The sequence below is a fragment of the Coenobita brevimanus genome, chromosome 25, assembly GCF_032717465.1.
Source record: "Coenobita brevimanus isolate Jiangsu-jjx chromosome 25, ASM3271746v2, whole genome shotgun sequence".
Taxonomy (NCBI): Eukaryota; Metazoa; Arthropoda; class Malacostraca; order Decapoda; family Coenobitidae; genus Coenobita; species Coenobita brevimanus.
Genome location: NC_136978.1, coordinates 12,471,041 through 12,483,247, shown reverse-complemented (window position 1 = coordinate 12,483,247; position 12,207 = coordinate 12,471,041). Strand labels below are relative to the sequence as shown.

General features: G+C 40.2%; 1 protein-coding gene across 1 annotated transcript in view; it reads right to left on the bottom strand.

Annotated features, from left to right (window-relative positions):
• Window positions 1-1,593: 1,593 nt before the first annotated feature.
• The window catches only part of LOC145393862 (uncharacterized), a 36,190-nt gene continuing 25,576 nt past the window's right edge, over window positions 1,594-12,207 (bottom strand). Inside the window, exons 6-7 of the mRNA XM_080267917.1 lie at window positions 4,075-4,179; window positions 1,594-2,025 (exon numbers count right to left, since the gene is read on the bottom strand). Of these exons, the coding sequence (XP_080124043.1) occupies window positions 1,594-2,025; window positions 4,075-4,179 (537 nt within the window). The remainder of the gene's footprint in view (window positions 2,026-4,074; window positions 4,180-12,207) is intronic.

The window sequence follows — 12,207 nt, the reverse complement described above, 5'->3', positions numbered from 1 at the left end:
GACAAATGGTAGGAATGCTGGGTCTTTTGAAACTGACTGCCTATGTATCAGAGATCTTATGCGAGTCATATTGGCACAGGTGATGCTCACCTATCAGATGTGGTACTGGTATTGAAAATTTAAGTACAGAATTCAGTGGCAATGAACATAATCAGAGTGCTGAGATTACCCCAAGAGGTGCTCTAAGCAGGTCTCATAAAGTGTCAGCAAATAAGTTCATCTAGTTACATATGATATTTTTAAGAGGTTGGGTCACCAGTTCTCTGGGGGGGGGGGGGGGAGGCTTTTCAAGACAATTTTTTAAAAATGGGATAACATCCCAAAAGCATGTTAAATGAGTTTACATGACAGTACATATGAAAGTTATATTAGCAGTACTGTCACGGCTGTATCCAGTACTCTTAAAAAAGGGGGGGGGGGGATGATTCCTAGTGGAATTATCACAAGTTTAAATTCATGCTGACTCATTACCAAATTCCTCAAAATTTTTTGCATTAAAATGATTCTATGATAACATTAATAAAAAATAGTTGTTGTGTATATTTTGGTAAATATATATATATATATATATATATATATATATATATATATATATATATTTTAATAAGTACAGCAATCAACTGTCTGCTCAAAAATAGAGGGAGGTGTACCCCCCCCCCAACACCCTCCTCTAACTCCATGCCTGACTATGGTTGCACTTTGGAGAAAAGCTGAATAAAATAATGTAAACTAGACATTCTAATAACCAACAGCCACAGCACACACTATATCATACAGATATTCTTGTAAAAAATCAGTATAATTAATATACTGTATAGCCTCAGCTATACAAAACCAGATCATAGTCTCAGCAAAATCAATGCTAGTTTATTATGAAACTAGCACTTTTCCAAACAACTTGCTCAGGCCACTGCATAAGGGTATCCTTTGCTAGCACCCATTTACAAATCACCATATAATTACACATGTGGCACCTAAATGGAATATATAAATTATAGAATGCGTTCGGTACCAAAAAAAATCAATGCTGATACTAACCATGTGACACTTAGTATCGTCTAAATCCAAATTATTTCACTGTTTAGATCCCTACTATTCAGCTCTAAAAGAATACTAATTAGCTACCTAATAAGTCATAGAGATCATTCACGTATTACACATTTTCTTCAAATCATTTATCATTTTCACACCTAATCTGATCATTAAATTAGTCTGCCATGCAAACCCAATACCAAGTAACACCTAAATATGAATGGCCCAAGAACAGCACCCAAAACATATTTGCAACTTTGTATAAGCAGTCTGTTTTAAATACAGTTCCCTATATAAAATTCAGTAAACTTTTAACATACAAAAACTGACTGAAAGTGTGCATTTTATGTAAGGTTCTTTGTATTTACTTATCAAGGACACACCATCTGTATCTGCATGCAGAGAAGATGTATTCAAATGGTATAGCTAGTCAGCCCCCTACACCAAACCTCAGCTAAACTGACAAGTGGACAGTGTGTGACAGAATGTGAAGAAAACCACAAAAAAAAATTCACTTTAAACAGGGCAATTGTCATATTATGACATACCAGAGTTAAGACCTTAGGTGACCTCCCCCTCCCTCGGCAAGTTCCAGTTGGGTTTTTCATCCCCGATGGGACGAACTAGATGTTTAATGGACTTCCAATCCACTTTGTGTTTGGAGATGGTGTGCATCTTGAGGTTGCCCTTGAGTGCAGTGCGATATTGGCAGTATAAACAGTGGAATGGCTTCTCACCAGTGTGTATCCTTAAATGGGCCTGCAAGTTTGTTCGATGGCTAAAATCTCGACCACAGTACTGGCAAACATATGCTCCTCGCTGAGTCTTCTCCTTTTGTTGGAGGAATTCTCCAGGTAAAAGCCCTTCCCCCACCATGATATTCTGGTGGGGGAAGGAAGGGCCCCGTGTTCCTCCCTGCTGGTGTGGAAGGAGGCGGAGAGGCGGGTCTGAGTCGCCCGAGGAGTGGAGGAGGCCCAGGGCAGCGGCAGCAGCCTGAGGGAGGACGGGAGAGTCACCTGCGGTCCACTTTCATTAACTCACTGCTCCACACTCCTCCCAATATTTACAAACTTTTCTACCTCATTATGAACAGCTGGATGTGTTGAAGTACTGAATATGCCCTCACAGGACTGATAATGTTAAGGTTACTTGGTTATTACACAATGAATACACTAACATGATGTATGTTTAGCTGTACACAGTTCCAACAAATAAAACTCGTAATGTCACCATACTAATGCTTTTCAGTCTTACAGCGGCATTCTTGGGGAAAAAAAAAATCTTTGATAAATATTTACATCTGACTGTATGTACATACAGTTACAAAAGCATGTTTAGTAATGATGAGTAACTAATGACAGAAATGCTGCAGCCTCTCAACATGTCTTTAATACTAAGTGGGACATTAAAATTCCCACTCCCAGAGATAAGACTTCAGGTTGAAAAGTTCATTGAAAGCACTGGTTATACAGTGTTCTGTATGAATTAACAGTGACAACGTCACTATCTGTAAAAAAATACACTAAAACCCATGTCACATTCATCTATTTCCCCTTAATGCTTATTTAGTTTAATTGTGAGTAAAAACTAAATATTATACTGTAATAATTACTGCTGTGATTCACTTGTGCAATATTTCTTGACTTATTTAACAGGCATTTTAGACAATGAAATACATTACTGAATTTCTCAAAAATTAAAATTAGTTTTTCATAACCTCTTAAATTATATTTATTTTCTACAATACCAGTAAACTCAAATTTCCTTTGTTTTGATCAAACTTGGTTTATGTCTATCTTTAACAAGGGCAACAACACTAATCTAAATCCTTAATTTCCTGTCATTACAAAGTTATATAAAGTAAAAAACATTCCTCAAATATTCGTTGAAATACTTTTGAATTTCTTTTGATCACTATAAGTTTTCACTTGTTGTCAGCTATCTTATGCAGTAAAAGCAAAGCACGACTGGATGACTGAAAGGCATAAAAATAATATCATACAAGAAAGATTTTGTTGACAAAGCTTCCCACTCAGATAATTAAAAACAGTGGACACATGAACTATCATACACACAAAAATACAAAAAAAACAATGGCTTTCCTGAAGCTATAATTCACCTGGGATATATCTGACACCATAGAGAATTGTACATCAATCATCCTTTGAGCCATTTTTTTTTCTTTAGTTCCTTTCATTAATACAGGATTTGATTATGTAGTACTAAATAATCAGATTCTGTATTTAATGAAAGAAGCTGAAGAAAAAAGGTTCTGCCAAGCAGTCAACATTCTATGTGATACCAGCCACTCTATTTTCTATCACCACAACAATGTAGCTCTATACATCCCAGTAAGTTTAGATATGTATAATGGTACCGGGTATTTAGTGATGACCCGAACCCAATATAAATGCACTTGGTTACAGTAACTGATGGAATAGGAAGAGTTCAAGACTACTACAGTACACTGAAAATGCCACAAAGGAAACCACAGAAAAAATGACAAACCACTGTTCAAAATGCCAACTTCGGATACATAAAAAAATGAACATAATGATCACCCAAACCCTTTCTCATCTTCTGCTTCCTTTCAAGTGGAAAAGTATAAATGAGAATGTACTGTATATCCCCAACTTAATGTATACTGATTTATGTAATTTCACTTTAGGTAAGGTCTGAACACAACGCACACAAAAGTTACTTTTATGGTGAACTGCAATTATATTTGTTCATGATATATTCACTTTTCTATATAACTATACAGTCACTACATCCAGGAAACACATTCTGGGTTATAAAGTAGTTTTCTAGTAACAACTTTTGTGTGTGTGTGTGTGTGTGTGTGTGTTTTGCGGGGTAATTTTTGATATATTTATCATACCAAATGAACTATCAGATTTATATGCTATATGTAAGTTGAGGAAACCCTATGCTCTGTACACTGATGGATGATTTGGTATAACTGTGATTGAGGAACAGGGATTTAGAACATGCAACTGAAGTGGAAATAAAAATTATATACTGAATGTTCAAGCTCCTGACCTTTTGTTGGTGATGAGAGAGAGGGTGCTGAGAGGAACCTGTCTGGAGGTTGTGGCTAGCCAAGGGTCGTGCACCTGTCCCTCCGTCCCATCCCTCCAGGTTCATCTACAGGTGTGGTTGACAGTTTAGCCACAAGGTAGTTTGAGCAAAAATATTATGAAAAAAAGAAACATATTAGGTGACTTTTTTTTTTTTTTATTCATTTATTTTTTTTATTAATGCTACTTTCCGATGGTATTCAACTCAGGAAAGACCTTTTGCACTGAAGGGGTTAATGAAGACTACATCTAACCCCTGCACTTCCATAAGTCCCCTCCAAACTCAATGACACCATCTGGAGGTAGCATGAATAAATTAATAATACACCATCATACTGAAGAGGTCAAGAAAGGAAAACTAAAAATATAAGTAAAGTTTATGGAAAACAGTTCATTACAGGACAGTTGTGCTACCTCAGTTTGTCTGATCAAGCAGACCCATCAACTGCAGGCATGCAACCTCCCCTACAAGGCCGTCTCATGCAGTGAACTGATTTTTCCCATGCAGCTGACACCTCCTCACAAACAGTGAGGTGCGGGGAATAGTGTGGAGGTTTGGTTCATGGATGGGTGCTGCATTTGGGTCTCCATCCAGTTAACAGGGGCATCACAGTAGGCTCCACATCACCTTACTTTGTTATATGATTACCACCCAGCATTTTAAATGGTTTCCAGAGTTACAGGAAACCATATGGCTTGTCACTCAGTGTAGACTAGAAATAACAGAAGTGGAAAGAAGAGTAATAAATAGTGACAAGAAGGATATGAGAAATAGGAAGAAAGGATAGACACACAGAGAGAATAGTAAAGGTGAAGGAAGAAGTAGGCAGTACTATATCAACTGAGTGGTGAAGGGTGCACCCACTTACCACTACAGGACAGTAAAAAGGGGTAAAAAGAATGACTACACAAAAGAAAGTAGATGCTTCACATAACAAAACACACAACATTCTTGACATAACAGCACAAATTTCACAACAGTAATTACTACATGTACTGTTGTTATTTCTGACATAATCTGTTTATTAAAACACAAATTTGTATGTAGATACAGAGAAGCATCCTCCAAAGATACTGAGCATTAATGCTTATGCTGCTAGTAGGAAATATACAGTGGAATCTCCTAAATTGCGCAGTCCAACAATACAGCGTATCCATAATACAGTACCCTCGCGTCCAAAACGTGTTTGTCCAGCACAATTCGCGTCCAGCACAGAGAGCAAAAAATTAGTATGATTTAATACGATTTAATTACTGTAACACGAGTGCATTATCATAACACGGACGGAGCTCCAAGAAGTGGGCGAAATCCGCGGCGTTCGCCTCTAGCACGATCACCCCCGGTCCAACAGTCATAATGGACGTTCCTGTGATGCTGACAGCCAATCGAAACTTCCGATCAAGTAGCTTCCCCCGCCCGCTACTGTGACATGATCATGATGTCGCCCAATTAAAAACGCTTCTGCTCTCATGTGATGCTTTGTTTAAATTTCTCCCGCCACAGCGCCACTCAGTCGCATAATACGCATTGGAAGGTGCTTTTTTCTCGCTGCATTTTCTGCCCTTGCTACTGCATTTTACCCTGCTCACGATGCCTAGCGAGCCTTCTGAGAACCCCAAGAAGCGGCGGCACCTCCCACAGGCCACCAATCTAGAAATCATCGAGAGGAAGAAGAAAGGGGAGAAGAAAATGGACATCACCAAGGCCTGAATGAAGCCAGCGTGAGGACCATAATAAAAAACCAAGACAAGATCCTGGCAGCAGTGAAGGCTTACGGAGTGCTAGGACAGGAAGAAGCAGGACTTTCCGTGGATGTGGACGAGGATAATGATTCTGAGTGTGCCTTTGAAGGATTTATGAGGGAGGTTGAGGAGGAGCAGCAGCCATTACCCGCTAGTGACGCCAGCAGCCATCCTCTAGGGACCCAGTAGGACTACCTAGAGCCTCGGATACCACTTTCCATTCCCAGCAAGCCCACCAACACTATCCTAAAAGGTTAGTTATCATTCATAGTACAGTACCATTTATTATAATTACAGTCGTACCAATATATGTATAGGTAAATGGTAGGTATTTTGGGTGACTTTTCCTAGGGTTGCTGACATAATTCATTTTTCCCCATAAGCTCTGCTGTTTGACGGGACTCGTCTATCTATCTATCTATCTATAGCCCGACCCCCTAATCCCGCAAAGGGTGGCCGCAGACAAAACGCCTCCAAGTCACTCTGTCACCCACCATTTCACTCCCCTTCCCCCAACTCACCCCCCCCTCCCTCATATACCTCTCAACTCCATCCCTCCACCTCATCCTCGGTCTACCTCTCCCTCTCCCTCCCTCCACCTCACCTACATACACCCTCTTAGTCAGTCTTTCATTCTCCATTCTCTCCACATGTCCAAACCACCTCAGTGTATTTCTCCTAATCTTTTCAACCACATCCACATCTACCCCACAACGTTCCTTCACTTCTTCATTCGTCAACCTGTCCCTCCACGTCACTCCACATGCTCCTCTCAAGTAACTCATTTCCACTGCTCTCACTCTTGACTTGTTCCCCTCTTGCAAGGTCCACGCCTCGCTTCCATACGTCAGGGTCGGGATCACAATACCATCATGCAGTGACTTCTTAACTTCCATACTCACCTCCCTATTTCTCATCACTGCTTTCAGTGTACCAACAACCTTTCTTCCCTGCTGTACCCTTTCACGTACTTCATCCCCCAAAGTTCCATCCTTACTCATCACACTACCCAAGTACTTGAATGCACTCACATTCTCCATATCCTCACCATCCAATCTCACTGCACACTCTGTGACTTCATTCCTCTCAAACACCATAACTTTACTTTTGTTTACATTAACTTTCAGCTTCCTCCTCCTACACACTGTCCCAAATTCATTCACCAAACCTTGCAACTCCCATTCATCTTCTCTCAACAATACTGTATCATCAGCAAACAGCAACACCGGAAGCTTCCAAATCTCACCCTCATTCATTAGGGCCACCCCCACATCCACTGCCCTACCCTGCACCTCCTTTACAACCCCATCCATATATATATTAAACAGCCATGGAGACATCACACACCCCTGTTTCAGTCCCACATTGAGATCAAAGAACTCACTCAGCTCACCATCCACTCGCACCGTAGCCCTAGCTCCCTCGTACATACTCTTCACAGCACTCAACAATTTCCCCTCCACTCCATATATTCTCAATACCTTCCACATACCTTGCCTATCTATTCTGTCATAAGCTTTCTCCAAGTCCATGAAGGCAGCATACACTTTCCTTCCCTTCCCTAGATACTTCTCCACTAAACATCTTAGAACAAATATCTGATCTACACACCCTTTTCCCTTCCTAAATCCCCCTTGTTCTTCTCCAACTAGCTCCTCTGTCATATGCCTAACCCTATCAATGAGTATTCTACCATATATTTTACCAGTCACACTAAGAAGGCAAATACCCCTATGGTTACCACATACTTCTCTCTCCCCTTTTCCTTTGTACAGAGGAACAATTATACCTGATTTCCAGTCTTCTGGAACCCTTCCCTCTTCCCAAGCCAATCTACACAACTTCCATATCCACTCCACAACAATCTCACCCCCATACCTAAGCATTTCACCACACACTCCATCAATTCCTGGGGCCTTTCCCAGCTTAATCTTCTTCATCGCTTCCACTACTTCCGCCCTACTGATCTCTTCCTCCCTCCTCTCATCTCTTCTTCTCCCAGCCATTCTGGGACTCGTGCATGACAATATTACCGTGTTGGACGCGAGGGTACTGAACACGGCAACAGTTTGCAACATCAGTAACTCGTGAAAATTACATGAAATTCGCGAATGCAGCCTCAAAAGTGACGCTTTTCTGATGCCTCATGTAATACGCTCCGCCATTACCTCAAGCCCCAATATCTAGCTGGGTGTAAACTAATCGTAGTCAAGCATACCAATTACTAGGCCAACCATGTTCAAGCATAGCACTTAATGTAAGCCAACCACAGCGCTTCCCTCCCACATCAAGCATGAAGAACATGCATGCTTGATGCCCCAGCGCCTGGCTCAGTGCACTGTCTCCTCTCCATTGTTAGCGTGTGGTTCTAGTGTGGTTTACGAGAGGATTCCCCCCCCCCCCATGCTTCTTCTGCCTTCCCAGTGTTATTACGGCTGATCATAACCTTCCTAAGCCTACAACTTCCTCGAGGAAGGGGAAGAAGAAGAAGAAGATGCCAATGTCAGCTTACACCCAAAAGTTATATGTAATAAGGAGGATTGACAGCGGTGAGATGAAAGCCATTATGGACTCACCGGGGATGATCTCTCCAACTGGCCACATTGTTTACCAACCACCGCTCCTACTGGATGCATTGTTGTATCACGCATTCTAAATCCTCATTTGTAGCTTTCAGAGGCAAGTTTATAACAATGCCCAGTAGCTGTGGTAATCCAGGAAAAATAACAAGTAACCTATGAAAGATTCATTTCAATAGAATATATGAAAAGGCTGCACCCATTTCGTAAAGAATTAAGTGCTATGTATTCATGACCTGACGGGCGCAGTGATTCCACCTATATAATAAAAAACTCACGGTCTCAAGCTGAGTAATTTTGGTACTACGCAACACAGGTAACTCTTAAGACTGTAACACGTTAAGACTATAAGACGTGAGTGGAAAAAAACAAAACATACCTATTTTGGGGTATACAAGGAAGCTGGCAGGTCGCCATCAGCAGTGTTTAACCCGTTAACTGCGCATGGCGTTTTTTTGGAGGTGTCCGTGGTGCGCAGACATAGGGGTAAAAATGAAATTTCCCAAAGGCCAAATATTGTCTTAGGAATTGACAGAACACATGCCAAAGTATATACTGTAGTAAGGAAATATTAGCTCAATATTTACCTTGGTAAAGCCATGGATGAACATCGAAGTGTCTGATTCCCTATTGGAATGTATGGGTTTCGTTTTCTGTTTCGGTTTCAGTTTTGAAGGCTCAAACAAGCTTGCATGGGCAGGGCTCTTGTTTGGCGAGCCACAGCTCGCAAATGTGAGCATTTTTTCCCTTCGGCAAACAAATTTTACATGCAAGTCGCCTTTTGGCGAGGAGAAAATACATCCACTTTTGTACATACAGTATTAGCAGTGATTATTTTATTCCAGATTAAATGGAGAAGACAATAGTTTTTTTTCGCTAGTCAATTTTTTTTTTTTTTTTTTATTGAGATACTTAGTTTAGGTATAAAATGCTGCGATATTTCATTGCTACAGTATTTAGTTTTATTTTGTTTTTGTTGTAGTTTCTTATTTTAGTTTTGCTGTTCAATAAGAACTCCAAATTACTTTGTAGTATTAGCCAGTAGTTCATTATTTTATTCTAGATAAAGTGGAGATGTTTTTATTTTCATTGAGCAATAAAAGGAGTTTTGTTATTTAATTATATCTTCAAATTCTTGTTACATGCTATATATCTTGTGGCCACCATTAATAATTGACACTACACAAGCAACAAACCCCATTATATGATTCTAATCATCACAATGTGTAAATAAATAATATATTTATTGCTCGTAAAGTATTTTGGCTCGTAGTCAGTTTGGCTACTAAAAATTTATTTGGCTCATAAATCTGCAACCTTAGGAGCCAAATGGCTCACAACCATCGGGAGTTAGCAAGAGCCCTGATGGGTTGACCTTGGTCACCGTGGCACTATATTCAAAATTCACCTGCGCAGCCAGGGCTGTATTGAGCAGTTGCACTCAGAACAACCCAGGCTGTATAGAGCAGTTAACAGGTTAACAATGATCTCTCCAACTGGCCGCTTTGTTTACCAGCCACCACTCTGACTGGATGCGTCAGTGTATCACGCATTCTATATCCTCATTTATAGCTTTCAGAGGTAAGTTTACAAAAATGCCCAGCAGCTGTGGTAATACAAGAATAATAACAAGTAACCTGTGAAAGACCCATTTCAACAGAAAATATGGAAAGGCCATGCCCATTTGGTAAAGAAAATAAGCTGAATGAATTGAAGACTCTTACGACGATATGGAGGCAGCTAAGGTCAACGATGACACTGCTTCCGTTGCCTTCACACTGGACTTTGATGGGTCCCTGAGGGAGGTTGATGAGGAGGAAGTGGCACCAAGATGGCAGCACATTCAACTTGTGATGAGAGGCTGTAGTCCGCCTCAGGCCTCGGAATTCCTCCCCCCTTGCCCCGTCCATTCAAGCAATGCCATCAGTCAGAGTCGTGCAAGAATCTTACAGTACTGTTCATTCCCATTAAATAAGCTTTACTAATTTCTTTTCCAGGTTGTTAGTGTTTGCTGGCGATCAGTTTGATGTAAATATGGGGGTACGGGGGCAACTTTTCTGAGATGACAAACCCATTAAGTAATTTTCCCCGTAAGATTAGTTGTTTCTTACTTGCGGAAGCCTCAAATCGCAGTGCATGCTCACTCTCATAAAGCCGTGATTAAGGAGATTCCACTGTATTCCAAAGAATCCCCCCATCGCCCCCCAGTTTACTAACAACTCTGTGCTGTAAATAGTTTGTAACATTCAGGACCTACTTGAGATAGAAATACTCGTATGTTAAACACTGACTCAACTATTCACATGTCCCAAAATGACTGGGAAACCACATACAAATGGACCTTTATTCTAGCAACTGATGGGACCAAGAAAAAGGATGTGAAAGGCAAAATGAATAAAAGGCAAAGCTGATAACTAATGGAGATGTATATCCAGGACTTACCTCTTGTACACCGTAAAACTCACTTTCTTCCAAATTTTTTCAGGATAAATTTATACTACCGAATTCATAACCAAGTCATGGTACAAGTGTATGTGAGTGATGCGTGCTTACTTTATTTTTGTAATACAGTACTTAATCTTCTATTTGGAGAAAAAATTTGAATTATGATATCACCACTTCCACGGTGCTGGAGAAGGATGACTTCATGAAGTAACACTGATATACCCAGGTGGCCTCAACTCTCTCAGTATCCCTCAAAAGAAGGACAGTGAACTGCTGCAGAAGAGCAACTTTGGCCTGCAACCCTACAACTTCATGTTCAAATGAAGCTGGAGCTACAACAACAGTAGTAGCAAGCCACATCCATACTAGTCAACCCACAATGCACATCTTCACATGGTACATAACCTTCTGCCCTGCCCCACCAGTCAGCCACATCACTGTTTTTCTATTTCCTTCATCAAATTTCTCAGAGGTACTATCGGTATATGAATTAAACATTTTCACTGCCTGTCCTGCCCCTGATACAATATCTATCTTGTAGTTCACAAGACGTATATACTCATACTTGTCCTTCCATGCTCCACCACCCCACCACTGTCTTAGCTCATCTCACTCACTTCTTTCTGTCCACTCCACTCATTTTTTACTCTTCCACTTTTGACTTGCTACTGACTTGCCTATGTGCAATACTCATCTGAAGTGACTTGTATGAACCCAAAGCAGCCTAAACTGATCACTAGATTAATATATGCCTCATCAGGCCATGAAAGAAAATTATAATCTAATTTTAACTGTTTCTTTTGACAGTTACATTAGCTAATGTTTCAGAAAGCCAACAAATTTTCTAACTCAGCCATGAATGAAAATTATAATCTAATTTAAACTTTTTCATCTGGCAGGTACATCAGCTAATGTTTGTGAAAGCTGACAATTTTTCTCATTGGGCCATGAAAGAAAATTATGACCTAATTTTAACTCTTTCTTCTGACAGTTACGTTAGCTAATGTTTCTGAAAGCTGACAATTTTTCTCGCATGATACAGGTACCCAGCCAATAACCGAGCCTGTCAACTTACAAAGATGATAAGAAAAATACTTGTGTATATATATATATATATATACACAGCAAGCTCACCCCCAACGCATGGGATTCGTTCCTAACGTGGCGCGTTCGGTGCGAAACCGCGTAAGTTTTAACTACTCCTTATTTTGCTCCCTAGATCCCCTAAACATGGTTTTTTGCTGTTATCTGCCATTGGTAATCAATATGAAGCACTTTAAGTGGTTAGAAGGTTTATTTAATGTTATGTCTTACAAATACAGTACTGC